Below are 23,769 nucleotides of genomic sequence, written 5' to 3'. Positions count from 1 at the left end.
CACGCTTTGTCGAAAATGGTCGGGCTGAGGGTACGGATAAAGTCCCCTTTTAACGTGCACTACGTACTCTAAAGGCAATATTATGCGCATCTCGGGGCGAACGCACCAGGAGACAGCGCTACGTTCTGTATAGGCTCGAATCGCAACTATCTTCCGCGGTGACGCGGAGATGCGCGCCTTCCATTTGTACGTTCCATGAGTTCTGGGTGCAGGACATATTTTTCACGAATTTTCGGTTTGGAACTTTTAGATCAGAGTTTAGTTGGAAAAATAATGGCTGTGGTTACGCGATGTTCGTAATCTTTTTCGAAACCCCGATTTAGTTCGTCCACGGCCCTCCGATAGATCAAATTTCTGTGCTGCGGAGCTGTTTGCAGTTTGGTTCACACTTAAGTGAAGTCCTAATACAGTCGGTAGCATTTAGGCATTTCAGTCTTTATGACTTTTGAATTTAATCCGCAATGACGACAGGACCGTTTGATCCGAACGAATTAGAATTCCTGGCAGAAGATCTACGAGTAACCATCATACCGCAGAAACGCCACGGTATAATTTCTCTGCTGTGCGCGGATATCGGTCCTTTTGAGCCGTCGATTCCTATCGAAGTTCCATTGTGGGTCGCCGTGTATTTTCGCAAACGTCGCGAGTGTCGCCTGGTAGTTCCCGATTGGTTGTCCGTGGATTTTCTTATGCAGAAGAAAGAACAGGAGTATAACTCCGGAGTGTTTACAGAAATGCCCGAGTGTTATGTGGAATTATCGCAGATTGCATTGGAGTACTTTGTGGACGATGTGGCAAACAGTCTGGAGATTCGTCGTCTGATCAAAGATATTATGGATTTGCGTTTGGCCAAAATACGCGCCTCTTTGGCCAAGCACATCCAGGGCTCCAACGCGCACGCTCAGCTGTTCCATTTGACGGAAATGGAACTGAGTTCTATGAGGAATCTGCTGACCAGAGGAGTGGACCAACTGGATATGCTACGGAATTCAGCTGCGGCTGGTGCGACCGCGGATTTCAGTCCAGCTGGTCTTCCGGGGACGTTTGGCACGCCTGGACTGGCTGGCACGACAATTACGCCCATTACGATGAGTGCATCACGTACCGGAGCAAGTACATCAAGTTTCCGAACTCCGGCGCAAAGATGAAGAAAAGTTTTCAGATTAACTTCGTTTTCGCCAGTCGGTGCGGTGTGAATGTTGATTGTGTATTAACAATAAATTAATAATTATCTGCTTTCTAGTACGATTGCAGCTTTTCTAGATCGAACTTTGTGTGGGCAATTCATTGACAGGTTGTTTCTTCTTTCAAGAATTTATTCTTTGATCCACTCAGTAAAATCAAGTTTCTGTACGTGCATTTGATTGAAACGTAAAAACACTCGGAACAAAGCCCCTCATTCACCAACAACTACACTGCTCCGTCAAAATAAGTTAACTGGTTCAGATTTCTATTTGATGCAAATGTGGCACAACCAACTAAGTTGGAAACAAAATCCTTGGTTCTATAAAATCCGGGGAGACGTAATTAGCAACCAAACGATATTGCTGCCAAAGAAAGACTAGGGCAGAAAAAAAACTAATGAAAAGACTGAAAAGGCCTAGAGAAGTAGGACTTATGAAGCAGTCGAATGCGCTTTCTGTTCCTCGACTACATCTTTTTCCAGATACACGTATGGTTCCTTTATCGGCATTCCATAAACATCGTGCAGCTTGTATAGCGCCAGATAACTGCAACAACAATCCAAAAACTTCATCATCTCACCCAGCATTACGGTTAAACATACTCCTAACAAAACGACACGAGATACGGCTTCGGGCTCGCTTACCAAGCTTCCTGAGTCGCTCCCAAAGCGCAGATTTTGTTTGTAGTACATTTCGCGTGAAACGGGCAACTGAAAATCTACACTGATTACACAATAGCAATTTCGATCACATGTTTAAAAAAATTATAATATCAGCACACCTCAACTTCAACAGATGCCGATGGAAGCCTCTTTCCGGTTTAAAATTCTCTAAATCCGGGCAGATAAAGGAGTTTCCTTTTTAATCTCCATTTTTGCTGTACGGGCACGGTGTGCCAACTGGATAAACGTTTCCAACTTGCCGAAAGCAACTTGCGGGAGACCTGGAAAAGGATGCGAATATTAGTCACATTCGTGAAGATCACAGAACGAATTACTACAGTCTACAAATACCAAAACGCTCGCACCTGGTAATTTTCGCCCGACTGCCTGCTTTCTGGCTTGCGCGGCCAACCAACGAAAACAAGCTTCCGTAATTCCGATGTAGCTGCCAGAACACAGTAAAGGAGGCAGGCGTGCTTCATTTTTTCCATCGTATCCCATAAATCGTAGCACCTGACGATTAATCTCGTAATAGTCGCGCGACAATGTAAATCCATTTTGGTCAAACTGAAAACAATCGTCATCCACAAGAAGCTGTTCATTGTGTGGAATGCCATGAAACTCTGCTCCTGCAAGTGCAAGGGGCAAGTCGTCAAAACGATCCTTTCTACAGAGATGATTACAATAAAAATCAAGTACGGAAGCCAAAATAAATTAAACGCACACGAAAAGTACACCGGTAATAGTAATCTAAACTCTAGAGAAACCAACTTGATTCATTGGCGTGAATCGTTTCAATCTCGGGAATGATGCCAGGATACACAAATGTTTGGTAGAACGCCTTTTCCACACCATTGTGAATGGAGAAGGCACTGACGGCAATCTCCACTGGCCGGTTCATTGGTCGATTCGATCCTTTCTTTATGCCTTGCGCGAAAATCACCGGCGTGCAGGACATGACAAACACATGATAATTGCGAATTTCTGCAAAATGCACGCACAAGTTGAATTTCACCACACAATTAAAATCTCCAGCAAGAAAGAAAAACAAGAACAGAAAAGATCAAGCGCTATCAAACTTACGAAACAACGACAATTACAATTTTCGGAAATTGTAAATATAAACAATTAGGATAACTTATTATTTGAACTTAATACAACAGTGCAAATCCAGCGATTATTATACATTTTAATTATTATATATCATGATGAATCCCAACTGAAAGATGCGAATAATCAGGTAATACCATTTAAATCACGATATGCTTCGAGGACATTCTGGAGGAGTTCGCTGTCTTTGGTTAGCACTTCCAGCAGTTCGTTGTCCTCCTCCACGTTCACGTGTTCCGCTGTGACTACCATTTCCGTGGTGAATCCAGTGTCGTCGCCCACCAGGAATACTTTCTTAACCATGGCGGGTGCATTTTCCACGTAGATGTCTTCGTCGTCGTAATAATCGCCAAAATCATCATCGTATCCATCATCGGGATACGCGCGCTTATTATTAGCGCGAAAATTTTCGATATTGGCAATCGGATCATAAACTGGTGGCGGCGGCGGCGCCTGTACATTTCCACCATCCACAGCGCTGCAAAAAATAAGAGCATTCTGGAGAAAAACGGAAAACAGAATTCTCTTAGGCACATGTTCGGTCCTTGAGCAAAAAAGAATCATAAAAGCATTACAAGAATCTGGCGAGGGCAAAACTAGTAACCGTTTACACTAAATTACACTTTACAGTGTAAACTCTACACTGTGCAGCTTACAACTTGCACTGTTCAACTGGTATCAACTTCATACTTGTTAGCTGAAGCGGTGGCCTTCTGTGCTTTCGCCTTTTCTTTGTAGTAGTTCTTCCCAAAATTGTCGAGAGCCTAGAGAAAAGCAACAATAAAGATGTTACTGAAATTATTGCCTTTCTGTTTCGTAGGTAACACTCACGTTCCATTCCGCCTGGAATTTCGAGAAGCCAGCTCTGGGATCTATGTGGTTCAGTCGACTCTGCTCCAAGACAAACAAAGCGTATCCGTTTGGTTTTGCCTTCGGTGGCATTTGAACGATAAAAAGGCGATAAGGAAAACAGTAACTGGTAACGAAGAATATCCGAAATTTATGAAGACAAAGGGATTGCAAGGAGAATTCGATTTTCAGGTAAATAAAATACGGGCATAAATCGAAATCCACAAGGGTCAGTGCATAAAAAACCAGGAGAACAGTTCACGGCGCGCGACGGACCTGCATTGGCGCATTACGCACAAACCTGCTGGTGCCCGCCCGTTGGACGACAACAGATACCAGGTTACAGGTATAACACAACCGCGTCGGTGTTTGTTTGCAACTTTGCACGGCTTTCGCGAAATTTTGAAATATGAATACTTCTATGTACTGTACGTATAAAATCTGAAATTTTTGCCACGTTTGCCAACGATTTTACTCTTAAACACAACGATATTACTATAATTCCCGCATGGCACACCTTTCAAAGGAAGTGGAACATACTAGTAGTTCAACATATTCTCGTTTAGCACTAATCACCCCGGAAACTTTTGCTTCAGGTAATATTAATGCACAGTGGCACAGTAACAAATTCCTGTTAAATATGAACATTTAATGCACTCGTATGGTTCTCGAAGGTCATCATACATGTATGATAAATCTTGACAGTGTAAGTTAACAATTCTAAACAGATTCCTTATCGCGAGCCCGAATCCGCACTGGAATGCGCAGCAGAGTACCCGGGAAATTGTAGAAACGATATTTGATCTCTTCTTTTTGCTGTTGTTTCCTGGTATATGCGTCCGTTGCTCCAGACTTGGCATCAAGGGTCACGGCATCAGAATCTACATAAGAATTCTGGACAGTGCTAGTAATAAGTGATTCCAATGTGGATGTTTCCGGCAAGCTATCCGTTGAAATCGCAGAGTTATCCTCGGTAGACGTCACAATTTCCGCGGGCTCAGACGACGCGGTATCAGTTTCCGCAGCATCATCATCGTCTGTTGTGAAGGAAATGCTCTGTGTATCGTTGTTGACGAGTGTCCGGTTTGCTGCAGCTGCGTCCGTGCCCAGACGCGGCACACTCTCCGTTGCCCGTTCCGTTGTTGTTGACGTAACTGTTGTTGTAGTAATAGGTTCGGTAACGGGGTAAACATGGGAAAGTGGATCGTTAACTTGTTCGAGAATGTGGGAGAAGTCGGTTATATTGTGCTCGTGGTTGGTTGTGGTGGAGCTTATGGTTGTCGCCGAAAGGTTACTAGGGTCTTCCGATGTTATTGCTAACTATATTAGAAATCGTCACACAGTAAATATTTTAATTTGTGCGGTTAAGTTTTATTGTCGCAATTACGCACTTCGGGGGTACTTGATTCCTCTGCCAGAACTGACGTAAACGCTAAACTGTCAGACTCTGGTCTCTCGCATTGCTGTCTTCTGACGCTCCTGTCGTCACTCGGTTCGGCGCAGCTGCCGACAATGCTGCAAAACTTACGATTTAATGTAAAAATTTAAATGTAAGCTTATATTTAATGCGACTAATAAATAACCTGTGGCATTGCTACACCATTATTCAGCTTCTTACGCATCAAAGATTTCTCCAACGGGACAAAGCCACACTTCCGCAGCCCACTGAAAATAACCGTTCTTTTTATGGCAAGTGTACCGTGGCTCTATTCGTACTCGTAGTAATTACTTTCATACTTCATAACTCTCACGATGTCCTTATGCATTTAGCACTAACAAATTGCAAGTCCTAATGGGCTAACAACTTTACTGTTAATTATTTTATACATAGATCTAGCTCTAGTTCACAAGACCGGCAAAAATCGGCTGATATGCAATATTCCACGTTGTATTAGCTGGTATTTACATTTTGACATTTGACGTACGCTCTGCATCCTTCATGCATCGCGCCGGGATACCAGAACATGCCATCTGGATATGGGCCGGTGCGATTAACGCACAGACCAACTGAAAATGTGAAAGAGTCGAAAACCTTGACGAAGAAGAGAATTAAAAAGAGGTTTTAAATCATGGATCAATTTACTCGTACCGCAATTTTCGCCAACGGGCACTCCTTCCGTGTAAGTTAATGACGTGGATAGAGTAAAGTTTCCAGTTCGGACATTCTCCGCCAGACAGTCTGTTACTGATTAATTGAACGGCACTTGTGTAAATTAAATGCGCACTATATATATATATATATATATACATATATATGTACGTTAATAAAATACAGTAACTATCGTTAAAAATATTACACAGTTATTTGAATATCGTAGCATAATAACCATCATAGGTATCTTTGCGCTGCGTTTAATAATAAAAAAATACTGTACAAACTGCTGCTTACCTTGGGCTACGACAAAAGATTTTACTGGAAAAAACAAATAAATTACAACAAAAAGGCTGTAAATCGAGTAGGACTGTGGACATCTTTTATCCGGATAGTGAAACAAAGAGAGCATTGCCATGATAAGGTATTTTGAGTTATTTTTATCATATGGTTAAGTCGCACAAGAATCCTCACAACAGAAATTCATCGAATAATATAACCGTTCAAAAGTACATATATTTCTTATGTCTCTGCGGCTCATTTGGGAAAAACATATACTTTATGAGTGATATGACTACAGACTTCATAAGGACAAATGATCAACGAAGCTGTCAATTAAATGCTAAAATTAGGCGAAAGGAAACTAAAATTTCGTAAAAATAAGATCCCGAAAATGTATCTGCACTGCATGTACGAATGTTGTTTATAAAATGTTTTAAAACAACAAGCGAAGACATCAATGGCTTGCATGGAGGCGCGGAAAGGGCCTCCATGCAAGCAGTGCCTAAACACAAATTAACAGTGACGACTTGTTATAGCGCGGTAGATTAAATCTTGCCACAGCAATTAATAGTTTTAAGGTCAAAGATTAATCAAAATGCCGTATGGAGTTGGATTGCTCTTTACTTGTTAGTCCGAAGTTTCCAACTGTGAGCGGAGAAGCGGCTCACGTACAGCGATAAAGTCTTTGAAAGGATTTCAACGTATTGCGCCGTGGTGCAGTGGTACTGCCTACGCGGATCTAACGACGTAGCCGGGGTTCGATTCCCCCATCGGCGCCTTTTTCAGCCGTTTCTCGGTTTCCCTCGGATTGCGCCCTGCTTAGACAACGTTTATCGCAAATGTATAGTGTATAATACTGATGCGGCAACTGAAGCAGTAAACCCCTTGCAAAATGGAATACTATGCGTGTTATGTATCATAAAAATACAACTTCATTTTGTTTGTAATCAAAAGGTGTGATAATTGAACATTTTGAATAACTTTTCAAGTCGTGAGTACTGTAATTTTCATACCACTAGACGTATACAGACGAATACTGTACTGTGGTACATAATTACATTTAATGGTGATCAACACGTATTGAACAAAGGACTGCATGAGTATCAGTTAACAAAAATTAACATTTCCGTTCAGCTAACTGGAAGGCAAAGTACACATCTTCCTTCTCAACATACCATATCGCAAAATGTACTGTGGTAGTAATCGAAATAGTGTTGAGTGGCTGTGCTTGATCCTGACTGGCAGTAATTGTATAAATTGTGAATTGACTTGTGCGAATAATTACATAGTAATAACGCGAAAGTAAAAAGTTTAGAAAGTTACACAGTTCTTTGCCGAAATGTGACTTCTCCAGAGATCAGGCTTTAATAATTTGTAGTATTGTGAGTTAAATTTTAGATAACGAGATATGATCTTTACCGAGAAATTGGTGCGAAATAAAACATTATAAGTTCAGCTGAACTGGCATAATTATGTAAATATGCCTATATCATAGACGAATGCAATACTGATGGCATTTTAACTTTACAGTTCAGATTATAATTATATGAATACTGATTATCTGTGCCAGGACCCAGAACAGGACCCAGAACAGTAGAAGTATTTGAGCTGCTACTTAACAATAAGTACTAGTACGAGTACAATACAAAGTAAAAATTCATGTAAGGCGCCATCCATAAATTACGTCACGCAAAAAAATTGGACATTTTGATACCCCCCTCCCCCTGTGTCACCAATGCTAACAAACTGAGATCCCCTCCCCTGAGCGTTACGTAACAAAATGAGAACCCCTCCATCGATATAGCATGTTGACGTCATCATCGTAACAAATTTTTAAAGCCCCCCTCCCCCCTCGTAACAAACAGTAACGCTTTCAGGACCTCCCCCTCCCCTACTTGCGTGACGTAATTTATGGATGGCGCCTAACTCAACACGTTAGTCATCATCACGTTAGTCTTCATTGCAAGTTATGTACCGTATGTACAAGCTTGTCCGGTAATTTCTGCCGGTTCAAAACAGCGAAACACACAAATTTGCGTGTTACGCCAAACGTAGTGTAGTGGCAATCGCTATAGCGCAAACTTCGCGCTAAATATGTGCTATCTGTACCTTTACGACAGAAATTACCGGACAAGCTTGTACAAGTAGACAGTCCGTGTTTCGATTAATTTATGTCAAGTGTATCATAATAATTACAGATACTACTAAACATACGTACGGCATCATTAATATTATTATAAGTCTGTGAGCTACCGCAAAGCAACACATCCTTGGAATTACTTATTTTGTAATAGTCATCGGCCATTATTCATCCGTGCTGGGCTTGTAATTTCTACTTGTCCTTGAAATTTACAATAAGCGGCCTTGGGTTAAAAGCAAGAGTTTGTTGAAAGGTCATGAGATGCAGGCTATATCTTAGCTGTCACCAAATTCCTAATGTGAAGTTTGAATACAGAAGTGTGCAGATACAATCAAATTCCCATGTTGTACCCTGTAGGCAACAAAAAAAATGGTATAATTATCAAAAGACGGAAATTAAGGAATGTGTAGTTTACATTTAAATAATACTATAAAGCTATTACCGTATACACGCCCACTTTGCTTTCGCTTATCTGTAAGTAATTTTTAACCCACGTTGCATCAGCTCATTTAGCTTCAGGTCATAAGTGACTCAGACATTTGGCAATTGCCAGTTTTTCCAAAAAATTAATATCACTGCCAATATACGAGTATACAGCTTCTGTAAATCCATAATGATTCATTAACTTTGCAGAATTTGAGGCAATACATAATGGAGTTGACCCAGACGACAGCAAAATACGGATTCGCTATACGAACACGCCAAAAGCAATATTACTGCAAGGCTGATGTCCGAGTTTTACGTTCTAACCGCAAAAACGTATAGCACTGGCTAATACACATACGAGGTATTATTGATAAACACCGTCTGAATAATAGTGGTTATAAGAACATACCGTCTGTCTACATCTGGTTTCGAAAAAGTACATATTAATATTGTGCCCGTAAACGCGCTCGAGTACATACATATAAGGGACAGAATTTACTGTATCGGTACAGACTACCACAGTGTGATTCTTAAATTTTTTTTGTAAAGCCATTCCACACCAAGCTGCTCGACGCAACCGCGTAAATTTATTTTACTGTTGCTATCGTAAACGGGCTCCTGTCCTGTCGGCAAAAGGACACACCTACAATGCCAGTTAATGAAAAGATTTATTTCTTGACAGGATGTGCGGTTGTGAGTGGGGTGTGCGTCGCAGCTAACCGCTTAGTCCATGCTAATGACCATACATCTTTACTTCCGCACGCGAAGGATATTTTGGGACCTTGGCAAAAGGCGGTGGCTTTAGGTTCCGGTGTGGCGGCAGCAGGCTATTTGACGTACATAACGGTATGTTAAGGATTGCAAAGTAGACAAATAGTTAATAATTGTAAAACGTTCGGATTTTATACAAAATAATATCATTTAATAAAAATTAAGTTCCGCATTTTCCGGCATAGTTACATTATGCTACAATTAATTTTGCATGATCATAAGTACGATGCTTATAAGGTTATCCCGTGGAAATCGGTTAAGTTTGTAGAATAATTGTTTGCCAAAGTGACTAAATACGGCGACAGCTTGTTGTAATCCGGAAAATACTCGCAATTCAATCAAATCCGGCAAAAAAAACTGTATGCATCCAGTATGTGTCAGCGTGCACTCTATTAACAAGCGGTAGTTCAATTACTTCAATATTATAATTATAGTAGTTACTGAAATAGCTGATAGTAGCGGCTATACAATAATTGCAAGATACAGCTAACTCTATCGTTGTTTTTTAGGCCTCTCATTTCTGGGAAGGATACCAAAAACTAAAGCAACACTAAGGACTTTGTGATTAATTCAGATTAAATTATTATGTTGGATTTTGTCAATAATTTTGAGTGGTAGAACTAGATTTTTCCTAATGATTACGTAACATAACCAGAGTCTACTGTAAGTCAAGCCTAACTGCAGTGACTGGATGATGGCATTTCAAACATACATAGTCGTGCTTTGTACAAATATTTACTGCAATTAAAGGTCATTTCCTGGAGAACCGAGCCCGCGATAAACAAGGAAAGCTCCGAAGTTCATACTTTTAGCATACTATAATTATAAATAATGATATCTGTAGAGTATCTAGCTAGCAACTTTGTCCTGTATCCTGAGGAATAGGAATCTGTACACTATACCTCCAGCCTGTACCTATACGCGTAATGTGGACGAGTGGTTCCTTGTACAAATGGTTCCTTGTCTCAAAACAAACCAAAAAAATTAACTCTTCATGAAGACGCTTAAAACTTCAGTTTTCAGTCGGTCACTTCGAAGAAGATACTAGTATATTTACTATCAAGCGCATCAAACAACGTGCATGCATGCGCGTGCATAGTTGAATACAAAGGTAAACTGATTGCAAGTCTGTGTAACCCTCACATTAATGTATATGGGGTAAAAGTTTAATAAACCGATATCGATATTAACGAAGTCGGGTGCATTGTTGTGTGATCACTTTGGCATTCGGCTATACAGTACTCTCATCCAAATCAGTTCGGACTTCAGAGCAATGGTTTCCCAGCTTTAAATTTTGCCGGATGCGCGGCCGCTGGAAAGCCATTAAGCATATCCGGCTTATTCGGCACAACTGGGTTCCCGGCGGCTTTCCTTAAATTTACACTGGGCTTGTGACCTTTGTCCAGCTGTTGAGCTCTGGCTTCCACAGCACTTTTGAGATCATTCCGGTTGACAACAGCAGCCACAGCATCGCAAACGTTTATGCTGGACTTGGCACCATCGCTGCCGGTCTGTGACGGGCGTTCCATCAGATGGGCATGAGAGTGTGAGTGCGCATGCGAGACGTTCGACTTTGCTGCGGCGCTCTTACTGTTGCTTTTCTCATCAGCGTCCGCATCTTGGTTGACGTTTTTTACACGATTGACTAGGAAATTATTTCCGCTTGCTGGATTAACTGAGCCACAGGCCTGTTTGTCTTGACCAATGGCTGTTTCGTGGTGCAAGGCGGACGCAGCTAGTTTACCGGGTGGACGCACCTCGTAAGGGTTGCTATCGGTTAACTGGTGGCCCGACGTGTGTGCGTGTTCACCATCAAAGTGCCAGGGTGCGCGAGCGTCATCGCATCGACAGTGGCCGTGGTGTGCCGGTAGCTAAAATAATTATTGTTAGCGTTTATTACTAATTTAATTTTAAATATTTTAAATAATTAAAACCTTATTCAAATTAAGTTACCTCGGTTATACCGTAGCTGCTGCTCAACTTTAATGTTGCTTTAATGCAAATAAGAAGGATCTAATGGGAAGGACAATTCGAAAACATGTGCATTCGAAAACGTCTAATTGAAAAATGCTTCCAAAGCTACCTATAATTATGTAAGTAAATCCATATCAGTGGCACGTTTCCTGTACCTGCGTGACTAAATTTGGATGCACCAAGTAAGCCATGCGTAGCTTGTTATCCATCTTCGTAGTACACACCGTGGAGCGATCGTGGTCCGGTGCCGCTGTCGTGTCGTCGCCGGATCTCGAGCGTGACACAGATCCACTTCCGCTACCCGGATTGACTTTAAAGTACGTAAAGGTATTGGCGCTAATCTCCGACCGTGCCAGCGTGGACAACTGGTCAGCATTAAGACCATGACGCTTACTGCCGGAAGTGCGACTGCAATAAAGAAGGAACATACTAAACAAATAAGTCATGTTGATTTTTTGCAGCAAACCATAGCCTGCATTTGCCAACTTCGCAAATTTTATGTTTTTTTTCAATAAAAAAAGTACTCTGTAGAAATTGAATTTGCAGTAGTGACCTTTCAGTATTATCTGTTTACCTCCAGCGGAGAAGAAAGATGAGAGTCACCGCAATAAGAATTAGCGCAACCGCTGACGAGCCACATGCCACCGCCACCACCTGTCCATCCGTCTGGCAAGTGGCTCCAATGTACCATCCATTGCACTGACAGGTTTTCCCGGTTGAGGTCATCAAGCACACTCCGTGTTGATTGCAATACGCTTCTTCGCACGGTTCACACGAGCGTCCGGCCAGTACCGGATCTCCCGCAAAGCGATCGCCATACCCGGGTTTGCACGTGCAGGAATACGATCCAGGAGTATTACTGCACACTGCAGAGGCGTTGCAGTCATTCAGGTCCGTGGATAAGCATTCATCGATATCCTGCACTCCGGGCACCGCGTTCAGAAAGTTGCTGACAAATAGCCGGCTTTTACCCAGACGTCGTTCATTCTTGCGCAGGCCTTCTAGCATCACTTCCTGCAGATGTCGACTCAACTGAGTGCCATCCACATTGACCCGGTTTTTCAACAGTAATACTGTGGAATTCGCCAAAAGGTCATCGGAAAAGGGCGCGAAAGAATTCAAACGGCTGGACACGAATGCCGTGTTGAGGTCCGTCTCGCTAAGCAGACTATCGATCTGAAATAAATAATATGATTAATCACTTGAATATTTTTATGTATTAAGAAAGTTCGCTTGAAACTGTTTTCTTTACAAAGTTGTAGAAGCACTCACCCCTAATGCTACTTCCCGAGCAAGAGTCAGGTATGGATAAGATTTGTTGTCGGCAAATTGAGGACCAAATGTCAGCTGACGATCATAGAATCGGTTCATCCTTATGTAAACATAATAGCTAAGCACACCTGCACAAAAGCGCACATGTAACAGAATCAATGAATTTAACTCGAAACGACAAATACAGTATGACATTTTCTGGTAAAAGTTTCGAAAAAAACCAAAAATTGTTATGTGTGCTACTATGCAAAAACACTTTTTAGTTTTTACATATAAAATAGGCGTATTAAAAAGCATTTCACCAATTATGAACCTCCTGTTTCACCTTTGTTTATTTGCTATACAAAAACAAAGTGCAAAAACTGATGCAAAAACACAACGCACAATTATTTATGTACCTTACTTTGGCAAGGATCCCGAACGTGCTTGCGCGCTGTGCCGCTGCGACACACACAGGTACTGACACCGTCATCTTTTCGGCACACTTCATACGCTTCCTGATTGCATGTACTATCATCCCCAATGCTACAGGTTTCCAGTTTGATTCCCTCTTCGGTTGGCGGAGCGTTCAGATTGCGGTCTCCCGGATACGCCGACGGAGGGACGGCCGGTGCTGCGGCGCTGGGCGGCGGCAGCGGTCGCCGGAAGGGTGGATTAATTCTGTCGTCGCCATCGACCGCTCCGGTGTACGGATTGGGTGCGGACAATACACTGCCGCGCATACGCTGATCACCGGGATCGCCGGGCGGACGATTTCGAGAGGTGTCCGGTTTTCGGGGTTGTTCGGAGCGAAACACCGAAGGGAAGGGACGTTGCTGCCGAACCGCGGAGTCGTTTGTATTAGCTGGCAGGTTAGGATTGCGAGTAACCGCTGGAACCGGTAAAGGAGATGCGAATGGTGGTATGGTTGTAATCTGACAAACAATCAAAGAAATAGTAATATTAAATAGAATTATTTTAGCTTTTCGCCTGTAGGCTATAAGTAATCAAAAATAAGTACTACATATGTGTGTGTGTGTGTTGTAACGATACACGTATATACATGTAGTATGTAGAAATTATACACTTGGACCTTGGTAGAAGTATGAAAAATTAATTAGGTTAGTATCTAAATTTTTATAATCTAACCTAAGTATGCAATGCATATTGTTATTTTGCATGTTGGATTTTTATTAGCTTTTTTTAGTTTTTCTATAAATATCCAGCATAGCGGCATTCGATTAAATCGACTACAGTACTAGGAGGGATGGCACTTGCTTACCGGATGTTGTAGAGACGTCGCGGTGAACGGCCGAAACGGACTCGGGATGGCATCGGAAGCAGCGCTGCTACTGGCGTCCGTTGTCGTATAATTCAGCGGTGTATACACTTCCGATGTCGGATTGGTGGAGGCCGCTGGGAACGGCCCGTCGAACATGGGTGGGCCGTCTGGTGTAAACGGACCATCCGTAGCATAAGGTACCGGCTGAAAATCGGGTGCCACCGGCCCGATATCATCCAGTCGCGATAACCAACCATCTGGCTCATCCAAGAAGAAAGAATTCGGCCGTCCAGTGGGCATAATTTGCCGTTTGGTGATTGTAGACTGGGAAGCGGTCGACGCGGCGGAACTACCGCCGTCGGTGGTCAGCATAAGCGCACCCGGAATAGGAGTGTTGGCTTGGAGCGGCAGTGTGACCGGCCAGGTGTTCATTGTCGTATCGAAAGGCGTATCAGTGCGCAGTTGCCGCGCGGATACTCCGGTCACGGGACGCGGAAGTGATTTCGGTGATGAGGATTTGAGCAAGTAACTGTCCAAGAGGAAGGCGTTGCGCGGATGCGGTTGACTGCTGCCCAGGTTGATGCTGTTCTCTCTCATCACCAGCACTTGTTCCAGCAAGTGTTGTGTGCTTTGTTTTAAGGAACTGTTGGTGTCGGAAGCAGCGACCGTTGTGCTTACCGGCAATGGTGTGGTTACTGTTCGGTTAAATGGGTCTCTTGTGGACGTAGGCGGATGACCACTGAGATTGTGAAAGGTGGAGCGCGGAAGAATTTGAGCATGTGCGCTGTTTAATATCACGGCGAAGGTTACTGAAAAAACCGAAACATTACCAGTGCCGCCAATCTAGTGCATTAATTAATTAATTTACTTAAATATTAAATTTACTGCACTGGTTTGAATGCTACTTTAAAACTACATGCACAAAGTGGTGCGAGTATACTACACAAATAAAAACAGTTGCAACATCAGTTGCAAATAAAAACAGTTGCATTTGTTTTAGGTAAGCGAACGTACAAATTAATTATTATTATAGTCTAATAATATACACTAGAGTATTACTTAAAAACACACATGGCAGGTTATATTTGAAGTTTGAACAATGTTTTGACATTTTAATCCTATGCTATCTTTCAGTGGCTGCGATCACGAAAATTGGTGTACGACTTTTTCCGCCGGTATAGCTGTATGTATTCCAATAAGAAAGCCATATAAAAAGGAACCGTCGCGGCCGTTCTAGATGCGCCGCTGATTTATAACGACTTATAATGAATATATAATATGTACATACAATAAAAAGTACAATTTCATTGCGTACACATATTTGCGAATGGCTATGACATCGATAACAAAATCTCAACCGATGGTCACGATGCGTAATATTCAACCTATAACGTCTTGCAAAAACAGGCCAGAGAACGGGGTCATCACCAGCTGATGATTCTGTGCCGGTTAAACCGGAACTGAGTGGGTGAGTTTTAACAATTTTAGCACACCTCCGGAAGCTCCTTGAAGAACTATGTGTGCAATTTTAACTTCCTTCGTATTACCTTATTGCAGGAAAAATAATATTAAAAACCAGATGATTTTCTTGTGGATTGAGTGGCAAAAATGCTCTGCCATCAGACTACATGGGAGGGAAATGGACAGTTAGCTTTCGCGAGTAAAAGTGAACGGTAGAATCTAGTAAAGGTAGATTACTTAATTACATGCTCACCGTTACTGCGTGCGACACTACCGTATCACATCAGGGTCAGTCAGTTGTTTTTTCACAATCACTGCGTTCTGCTCTAATGCGCACAGAGGGTAGCGGCTATAATAATTTCTAAGTGCTGTTGTAAATGGGACATTAGTAATATCCGAGGTATATAATTAAAACAATGCTTTCAACGTTATTCTAAATGCTTGCAAGTGTTGGAAATAATTAAATTCGGCACAAAAACAAATTGATTTGAATAAAAGAGAAATGTAACATCGTGCAAACTTCATCATACTTTTTTTTCGCAATTGCGTCACATTAAAGATGTTTGTTGTCTTATGGAACTTACTCAGTAAATCTATCCACAGAATCCACAACCAGAAAAGTTTGATTTAAACAGTTAATGCAAACTGCAATTCTACAATCAAACGAACATTCCGTACAACGGTTCTAATAGAAAATCGGTGATAATAACAGTCATACCAGTAACTTTCTTTACTCTACATTAATTAAACTCCCATCCCAGTGCCTCTGCAAGCCTAAACTAAAATAATTTATTATAATTGTTTTTGAGTGGCTTTTACTTGACATAACTCTCGTATGAAACAATCAAACAGCCAATATTAATTATGGGAATTCTAGCGGCAGACGTCACGAATATATACAGTGTACGTATATATAGAGAGAAAAATATATAATCTTACAGAAAATACAGGTTATCTGATGAAGCCATCCGCTATCCGTAGTTATACTCTTAGGAACACATTTGCGTTTCGGAACGTCTGGACAGAGTGCGTTATCGGTAACACCACTTGACGTAATTAATATCAGGAGATCCCGGCATACAGAATCACAGTTTTCACAGTGTTTTATTCCCAAACGACGCGTGTACCGGTAGGCCATGGAATCAACGCAGCCGGATAGATATGGTAATGGCATTTTCGTGCCCTTAAGCTGTCCCATTGTTGTAGCGAAAATTATACATGTCTGATCTACATGATTTCACTAATATAAAAATAATTAATGGACGTTGACATGAAAAATTACTCGTTTATTACATAATATTTAAATTATAGCAACTGCAACAAAACACGCTAATGCGGCTGTGTGGCCGAACAGTTTAATTACACATCTTACGTGACATCAAGCTGCACAAAAGTGAATAGTGCTCCTGACTTTTCGAAATCTGTGATGCTGATCATGAAGAAATTTTCGCCCTTGAATACATTGCAAGTTTGCAACTGGGTTACAACGTCTGCTCTGCTGCGAAAAAGCACAACATCGCTGGTCGAATCACAGATGCTGTATATACAGTATGACTTACAGTGCCTTTTAGATGCATCGTGGTAATAAAATGTGCGTCACCTTTGCCCGTCACCGCATTGAAACTGGTATACACAGTATATGCAGGCAGTGCTCAAGTTGACACCCAACCGGCTTGTAATGCAGAAGCTAATTAAATTTAGCAATAAAATACTATAATTTCGAAATTGCATTTAATTGTAGATCTGATAACTCGTCAACCGAGGGCTTTTTTACCAGTACAATTATCGAATTTGCTCTTCCATTGTCTCTAAGAGGCGCTTAATAGAAGGAGAAATGCAGCGTTTTGAAATGTGCAACGTGCAGGTTTGCATTATGGCAGTTTACACCAATATGACAATATGATTTAACAATACTTCCATTGCTGCTGACCATGAGTCGGCTGGGTTTAATCAATGCTGTTGTTACTGTAATCTTTAGAATATGAAAGTGTCAATGCTGTCACCACACTGGCTGCTTGTTGACCGCTGGCCGATTACTGCATTTATCTCAACGATCAAGAACACCGTCTTTTAATTATTCATTTTTTCTTACGGGATAGTGCTGGAGTATTCAGTATTGTAAAGATGAAGAGAGTGTTGTGTACATGCGGGCTTTTTTATTTTTAATTTGTCATATCACTGCAATGCAGCTGCATAGTGCATATAGGTGGTAAGCGAGTGGAATTCAAATTCCCTTCCACCTCAAAACTCCTGCAAAATGTATTTAATTTTTGCCAGTTTTTTGTTGGGATAATTAATGGCACTAATACCTCTGCACTACAGAATTTTACATAAACATCAGCAACAGCTGGCGCTTACACTAACACTGTTAGTCTGTTACTGCCTGTCAGTACAAAGTATTGTTTGTGGTACACAAAATGTGCGTCTTGGAAATGTCTTGAGTACGTACTGTTTTCATGTTATACTATTTGAATAATACCGGTAACCCGGAGGAGTGAAATTTTACACTTCTTTTGTATTTTTCGCAGGCATATATATGCCAATACTTCTGCAGTAATCGGATAGAAAAGTCATGAGCAGAGCTGCTGTCAGGACCTGTAATTCGGCTACCGGTAAGCTTTCATGGTGTTGAAACGAATTCGTTATACCACTTTGGCCTATAGTATGATCAACAAGTTGATTCTATTCAGCAGAAACGGCTTGCTCGGCGCACGCCGACAGGCGAGAACAATACTAGATAGATATCAATAGAAGTATACTTCGTACGATACTGAAGTTTTACGTACAATATCTTTGATTTTTATAATGGGTTTTTTCTCCGTTAGAGATCAAAATTATACACATTTACTGTTCACTTCTAGCTACTGCTAACTAATGTACGAGTAGTTCGATCATGAGATGTAGAGCATAAGGCTGGTAATTGTCGCTGCCATCCCTAACTGGTCAGTGCAAGACAGATAGGGAAGAACAGGAGCAGGAAATTAATTCGAAAAATGGTAGGAGGATGCGCATTAAATGTTAGTATACATGTATGTTTCATTTGGAAACCCAGTTATCAATATATGGACAAGCCGGCTTTATTATTACAGTACCTGATGATGAATAATGATTTATCATGGACGTAAATTCCACCAAGACGAACTTCGTATCTCGAAGTACTTGTCGTCGATTCCTACAATGGATGATGCGGGAACTAGATGAATTTTTCTTCGAGTTAGTTCTATAAATCTGGAAGTCAACCTGGTTGAGTCAAGCTGATACAGATGATTCGTTTCATCTCGACATTGCATTGTTACATTTCTGTAAACCAGTAGGTCTAAAAATTTTGTCTGGGCAGGTATGAAACTTTAAAAGTGATCAAACTGTACAATCTGCGAATTGGATTGATTAACCGCAGCATACAGGTAACTTATATATTTATATTTTAAATTCCGTTCACGTACTGTATCGTATCTGTACTTAAATGTAGGATAAGTTTACCAGGTAATCCCACAATCAAGTTTAGTCATAGTATCGCATAATAAGCATTATAAGAATGCAGCAACTTGTGAGCTGTACGCTTTGTTCACAAGAAAAACTAAACCATTTTTCATTTTTACAGATCTGTGTTTTGGTGTCCATGATCGGGTAAGTGTTTTTTGACAGTATTCGTGGAGTACAGCTCTAAGTTAAAATGTTATTGAGAAAATTTTTATAAACCCAATTGCAGATAACTTTTTGAGAACGTTTACACTTTATACAGCAAACTACAAGAAAATGATTATCATCAATATATCATACACTAGCTTTCTATGCAGATACTTATTTATATACTCCAAGGGATACCAAGCCTTTTACAATGGAGAAAGTACAACGGTTGCCAAAGTTAAAGGATTAATCAAGAAAAATTTATCAAACATTGCCTACGTTTGGGATACCACAGGTGCTTTATTGTTAACAATTAAAAACCGCGGGCCAAATTTTCGGTAGTTGTAGTAAAGTTTTTCGTACGACACCTAACCCATACTGTTGTTTTATTTATAAGACAGTATGTATTCCAAAAAGCTTTTCTCAAATTAACATAAAGTAGATATAGTATACAAAACAGGAACATACAAATATACGAATTAACCGAGGAACATTATATATAGTAGTATAAAGCCGTGACTGTTGCACTACAAAATGCTGATTATTGATCACACAAACGTAATGGATGTTACCGTAAATAAAAGTTTAGGCTGACAGTGTAACAGTCAGATACCACAAAACAATTTTATTTTTCCCAAGACTAAAAGATCTTCTCAATCCAGACGTCTGTCACAAAAATTAGTACAAATAATAAATACAACGCCAGTGCCGCATGAAAAATTTCCTTCTAGTCTGCATTAAAATGGCAATGCAGCTTGCACAGCGTACTGCTAAAAACATAATTAAGTTAAATGTCATAGACTGTCACATTGCAGTACAGTATATGACTTTATTTTTCTTTTCCTGGTTTCTTTAGATTTGGTGATACCGGCATTGGTAAGTTTCTTACTGGAATATTTTTAATTTTTTGTTGAATCTTAAAATGGTAACTGCGACAGGAAAATGACGCTACCTTTGTGGCTACCAACATTGTGGAAACTGCAATGCAAAGGGCCGGCCGATGTGCGGACAAGGTGTGTTAATGCAAAAAGTTTGGTTTAAACATAAAATTTTATTTTTATAGGTCCCTAGTATAACAAACTCATTGTTTATTCTTAGAGCGAATGGAATAATCGTATGCGAGCAACCAGATGCAGAGCGGACGCGGACTGCATGCAACTTCTCAAAAACACAAGCCAGCTTCCGACTTCCTTTAATGGCTTCCTGACAGGAAAATGTATTGTGGAGGATTTATCGTGCGAGATAGATGGATGGTGTCCAGCAGAAATAGACAAACCACCAGAGTAACTTGCGAAGACGGCAAATAACATTACAATAACTACTGGCTACTTTGTAACTTTGTTATCATTTTCCTATTGCGGTTCGAAGTCTTGTACAAATTTGTACTACTGTAATTCATGTGAATATGGATAACATGTCTAGATCTACAGTAGTGTGTCATGCAGTTTTGTTATGTAAGTCTTATGCTATAGTATCCATATACTTTGCTACTGTAACGTGAGACTTTTTCAGACCCCCTTTGTTTCTGGATGCAGGCAAATTTACTATATTAGTAAAAAATTATGTGTCATTTCCGGATGTTGACGTCAAGAGAAGAAATATATTGGAAAGTATATCAGAGGACGATCTCCGAAATTGTCGTTATGATCGGCATACGGATCCTTATTGTCCAGTATTCTTGCTGAAAGACATTGTACGATTGGCCCAGGAAAATTTCACGGAAATAGCAAGAACGGTAATTGTGGTAAAAGTCAGCAATAAATTATGTTTGTGGTGTTTCTTCAGGCGCATCGTGAAACAAATTTGTAAGACTATATTAAAGTCGAGATACAATAATTATAGTGAAATAATATAGTTTAAAAAACTACGGCTGAATTTCTACGAAAAGAAACAATTTTTACAGTCCCTATATACCGTGTCTTCCTGTAATAAGAATTAAGGCCCACCATCTTTCAAAGGGCGCCATTCTCGGCTTTCACATTAACTGGGAGTGCAACCTTGATTACCATGAACGACACTGCTTGCCAAAGTACGAGGTATGAATTTTTTTTTATTTCCGGGATCATTTGCACTGCATAAATCTAATACAGATCTAATTCCGAGGAAGACTGATAAATTGTCAGATATGCCACATGAACGAAATTGAACTTACTTCCTGGTATTACTTTCTTTAATGATATGGGGTACTCTTACTTGCTGTGACAAGATAGTTCAGGTTTGTCTATATGTTTTGTTACACGGCTTGCGTTCCTTTTCGATAACTGCCGAATGACGCATTAGTTCCGACGGATGGATTCTGCTGAAAAAGTGGCTGAAGGGTGGAGCTTCCGGCACGCACACTACTGGACGTCTCCTAGTGGTGAACCATACCGAATGCTGCAAAAATATTACGGCATCCGCATCAATTACAAAGTGCAGGCGCGGGCAGGGAAATTTGATGTTGTCACTTGTGCCATGAACGTTGGATCGGCCGTCGGTCTGTTCGGCATTGTAAGTTTCACATACTGGCATACTGCAATTATACGGCTTGCTGTCAGATTACGCTTACTATTGGTACTGCAATAGTACCGCTTACTATTGGTACTATTGGTACTGCAAGGTGCTAAAGTTTTTGAAATAAGCCTATATCTATAAACGTTTACCTTGTCGCATTTCTGAGCTATGCAGTTGTAGTTGTTCAAGTGCTGTTTCAACTATCTTCAAAGTGTCAATCCTGTCATAAAACTACAAGTATACAAAACGAATAGACAAACCAGCCAGCACAGTCTATAACATTGCCCTGGTTAACTGGTAAGGTTTTGTACAATACAAATTATTGTATGATATTCATTTTGTCATCCCCATTTCTAGATGATCTATAGAATTTTTATCTACGGTACTTTTATACTGTAACAAACCAAATAAGCAAAGAAAGTGCCTTTCATTGGACTTGCTTTAGGCAACGATATTGTGCGATTTCATCACGATGCATGTGTCCAAAAATCCCCTGTTTCGGTCACGTAAAGTGGAAAAGATCAGAATGGATCGAGCGGCAACAAAGAACAAGTTGCCACTGCCGGAAAACGGAACCGCGCAGGCTGTAAGTACCGGTGCGATTTATCCTCGTACCCAGCATTTTTACACGAGCAACAGTAAAATTTTTAGGCATGCTCCGGCAAAGATATTTAGGCTATCGTCGTACAGTGAGGAGAAAATCTATTACGCCGTACCTATTACTATGCGATTTATTTACTTTTAAGTTATGCTGCTGTGACAAACCGATAAAAAAGGAGCATCTGCGCACAATGCACTTAGCGATTATTAACCGTTACGAGACGCTTGGAAAATTATAATACGTTGTGTAATATATAGGTTGAACGCATGCGCACAGAGAAAATCTTTCCCATCACTCCTGACGCGGTCGACTTTCTCTTGAAGAAGTGCCGAAACGATCCACGAATTAACTCCAGAGAAATTTTACAGTCAACGACGACACCGAGTAATGTCTAAATGATTACCAAAGATACTGTGGTTATAACATGAATTACGCGATGAGCGATTTCTTTGTAACCAAACGATGTTGTTCCGCTCGACATAATTTTTTACGATGTCTTGCGGCATTGTACATTGCACTTATAAAGAAATGAAGAAGCGTTCTTCTTACACTTGTTTGGTTTATGACAAATTAAAGTACATTTACACTGTACAGTCTCGAATTTCGTTTTCTCTGCAGACGCAGGAATGAGAATATTTTACGCCTTTTTATGCCGTCACGTGTAAACGGGTGAAGTTTTCGCTTGGATTAGCAAGCAAGGTTGTTGGAAAGAAGAGGCTTGGAACAATAATTTGTAATGACGTTTAAGCAAAATTTCCAAGAAAAATTTGTCCATTACAGGACTAGACAAGACAACTTTATTCCCCCAGATTTCTTCTGGCAGGGGCACACCATGCGTTGTGCCGTATGCTCGAGCATAAACAATTATGTGATTTTGCAACAGACACTGAAGATGTCAAGGAAATAATATTAAACATAACAAGTTAGAGATGCAAATAACCTCATGTAAAATCAAACAAAAATGAATTATGATGACATGTACAAAGTTTGTGGTGGTTTTTGTATCAAAGTTTACTCTTACATGTCGGGAAACTGAAAAACAAGTTGCCACTGCCGGAAAAGGTGGAGTGGTCATGCATAAATTAACCTAAATACACTTCAAGGGTGTTACGGCTACTAATCCCGAAGAAGTAAAATCTCCATAACTGATTTAAAATCTCGATATGGAAAATGTGATGTCCTATGTCTTCATTTGTGCAGAACAATGTTAAAATATGTATGCGCGATAATTGCTACAACTGCGGTTACTTTAAAATGTCTTTTCCAATATATTATCAGCCATGAAATGCATAAGCGACTAGATAGTCAGTGTATCATAATTACGTTAATTGTGTGAACTGCGATGCTATTAACAAGGTTTTTATAAAGAAACTTCTATGATTTAGCGTTTTTTTGCAGCTTATGAAGCTGCCGGCCTTTCAATTTCCGCCTAGAGGAAATCCGCTTTTGGTATTTTTAGGAAGGCAGCATACCGGTTCTGCACGGTGCACGAAAGTGTCTTTTGCGGTAAATTCACAGATCTAGGTGAAAATCTCAATCAAATGTTGATTTCGGTCACACGTCT

At 40.6% G+C, this 23,769-nt stretch overlaps 4 protein-coding genes across 13 annotated transcripts; 2 read left to right on the top strand and 2 right to left on the bottom strand.

Annotated features, from left to right (window-relative positions):
* The first annotated feature begins 222 nt into the window (after window positions 1–222).
* LOC129584673 (DNA replication complex GINS protein PSF2-like) lies at window positions 223–1,392 on the top strand. The gene has a single exon (XM_055476949.1). The coding sequence runs from the start codon at window positions 462–464 to the stop codon at window positions 1,146–1,148; it is 687 nt and encodes a 228-aa protein (XP_055332924.1). The 5' UTR covers window positions 223–461; the 3' UTR covers window positions 1,149–1,392.
* On the bottom strand, window positions 1,315–6,697 carry LOC129584672 (uncharacterized). Of its 8 annotated transcripts, none has more exons than XM_055476945.1 (13): window positions 6,195–6,697; window positions 5,895–5,990; window positions 5,712–5,812; window positions 5,389–5,470; window positions 5,197–5,320; window positions 3,788–5,125; window positions 3,647–3,720; window positions 3,094–3,434; window positions 2,618–2,830; window positions 2,212–2,513; window positions 1,966–2,127; window positions 1,829–1,894; window positions 1,315–1,730 (listed from the first exon to the last, which is right to left on the bottom strand). In XM_055476945.1, the coding sequence occupies exons 6-11, from the start codon at window positions 3,896–3,898 to the stop codon at window positions 2,005–2,007; spliced, it is 1,164 nt and encodes a 387-aa protein (XP_055332920.1). In that variant the 5' UTR covers window positions 3,899–5,125; window positions 5,197–5,320; window positions 5,389–5,470; window positions 5,712–5,812; window positions 5,895–5,990; window positions 6,195–6,697; the 3' UTR covers window positions 1,315–1,730; window positions 1,829–1,894; window positions 1,966–2,004. The 8 variants fall into 8 exon arrangements, with proteins under 8 accessions (XP_055332920.1, XP_055332917.1, XP_055332916.1 ...); XM_055476942.1 differs by having other exon boundaries at window positions 1,829–1,902; window positions 5,424–5,470; XM_055476941.1 differs by having other exon boundaries at window positions 5,424–5,470.
* A 3,824-nt stretch (window positions 6,698–10,521) lies between these two features.
* On the bottom strand, window positions 10,522–16,882 carry LOC129584639 (uncharacterized). Of its 2 annotated transcripts, none has more exons than XM_055476885.1 (7): window positions 16,424–16,882; window positions 14,024–14,832; window positions 13,166–13,676; window positions 12,763–12,890; window positions 12,065–12,666; window positions 11,646–11,919; window positions 10,522–11,387 (listed from the first exon to the last, which is right to left on the bottom strand). In XM_055476885.1, exons 1-7 carry the CDS (start codon window positions 16,680–16,682, stop codon window positions 10,782–10,784), a joined length of 3,189 nt encoding a protein of 1,062 aa, XP_055332860.1. In that variant the 5' UTR covers window positions 16,683–16,882; the 3' UTR covers window positions 10,522–10,781. The 2 variants fall into 2 exon arrangements, with proteins under 2 accessions (XP_055332860.1, XP_055332861.1); XM_055476886.1 differs by having other exon boundaries at window positions 11,646–11,898.
* Window positions 16,883–18,264: 1,382 nt separating this feature from the next.
* Window positions 18,265–22,748, top strand: LOC129584719 (P2X purinoceptor 4-like). Of its 2 annotated transcripts, none has more exons than XM_055477017.1 (13): window positions 18,265–18,480; window positions 18,574–18,697; window positions 18,822–18,888; window positions 19,086–19,111; window positions 19,282–19,406; window positions 19,968–19,987; window positions 20,050–20,124; window positions 20,210–20,394; window positions 20,624–20,846; window positions 21,070–21,147; window positions 21,392–21,601; window positions 22,050–22,190; window positions 22,463–22,748. In XM_055477017.1, exons 2-13 carry the CDS (start codon window positions 18,600–18,602, stop codon window positions 22,598–22,600), a joined length of 1,386 nt encoding a protein of 461 aa, XP_055332992.1. In that variant the 5' UTR covers window positions 18,265–18,480; window positions 18,574–18,599; the 3' UTR covers window positions 22,601–22,748. The 2 variants fall into 2 exon arrangements, with proteins under 2 accessions (XP_055332992.1, XP_055332993.1); XM_055477018.1 differs by having other exon boundaries at window positions 18,265–18,501.
* Window positions 22,749–23,769: the final 1,021 nt, after the last annotated feature.

The sequence above is a fragment of the Paramacrobiotus metropolitanus genome, unplaced genomic scaffold, assembly GCF_019649055.1.
Source record: "Paramacrobiotus metropolitanus isolate TYO unplaced genomic scaffold, Prichtersi_v1.0 Parri_scaffold0000014, whole genome shotgun sequence".
Classification (NCBI taxonomy): Eukaryota; Metazoa; Tardigrada; class Eutardigrada; order Parachela; family Macrobiotidae; genus Paramacrobiotus; species Paramacrobiotus metropolitanus.
The sequence above is the reverse complement of the archived record's forward strand: the minus strand, read 5'-3'. Positions and strand labels throughout refer to the sequence as shown.

Excerpts from the sequence above, each read along its gene's own strand:
- LOC129584673 (XM_055476949.1), top strand. The coding sequence starts at position 462 with ATGACGACAGGACCGTTTGATCCGAACGAATTAGAATTCCTGGCAGAA.
- LOC129584672 (XM_055476945.1), bottom strand. The coding sequence starts at position 3,898 with ATGCCACCGAAGGCAAAACCAAACGGATACGCTTTGTTTGTCTTGGAG. Across the intron at positions 3,721-3,787 it reads AATTCCAGGCGGAATGGAAC|GCTCTCGACAATTTTGGGAA; the intron begins GTGAGTGTTACC and ends GCTTTTCTCTAG. Across the intron at positions 2,128-2,211 it reads AGTCGGGCGAAAATTACCAG|GTCTCCCGCAAGTTGCTTTC; the intron begins GTGCGAGCGTTT and ends ATCCTTTTCCAG.
- LOC129584639 (XM_055476885.1), bottom strand. The coding sequence starts at position 16,682 with ATGGGACAGCTTAAGGGCACGAAAATGCCATTACCATATCTATCCGGC. Across the intron at positions 14,833-16,423 it reads TCAGATAACCTGTATTTTCT|TAACCTTCGCCGTGATATTA; the intron begins GTAAGATTATAT and ends CGGTTTTTTCAG. Across the intron at positions 11,388-11,645 it reads ATCCAAATTTAGTCACGCAG|CTACCGGCACACCACGGCCA; the intron begins GTACAGGAAACG and ends TAATTATTTTAG.
- LOC129584719 (XM_055477017.1), top strand. The coding sequence starts at position 18,600 with ATGGACGTAAATTCCACCAAGACGAACTTCGTATCTCGAAGTACTTGT. Across the intron at positions 19,988-20,049 it reads ATTTGGTGATACCGGCATTG|GAAAATGACGCTACCTTTGT; the intron begins GTAAGTTTCTTA and ends TAACTGCGACAG. Across the intron at positions 20,125-20,209 it reads CCGGCCGATGTGCGGACAAG|AGCGAATGGAATAATCGTAT; the intron begins GTGTGTTAATGC and ends GTTTATTCTTAG.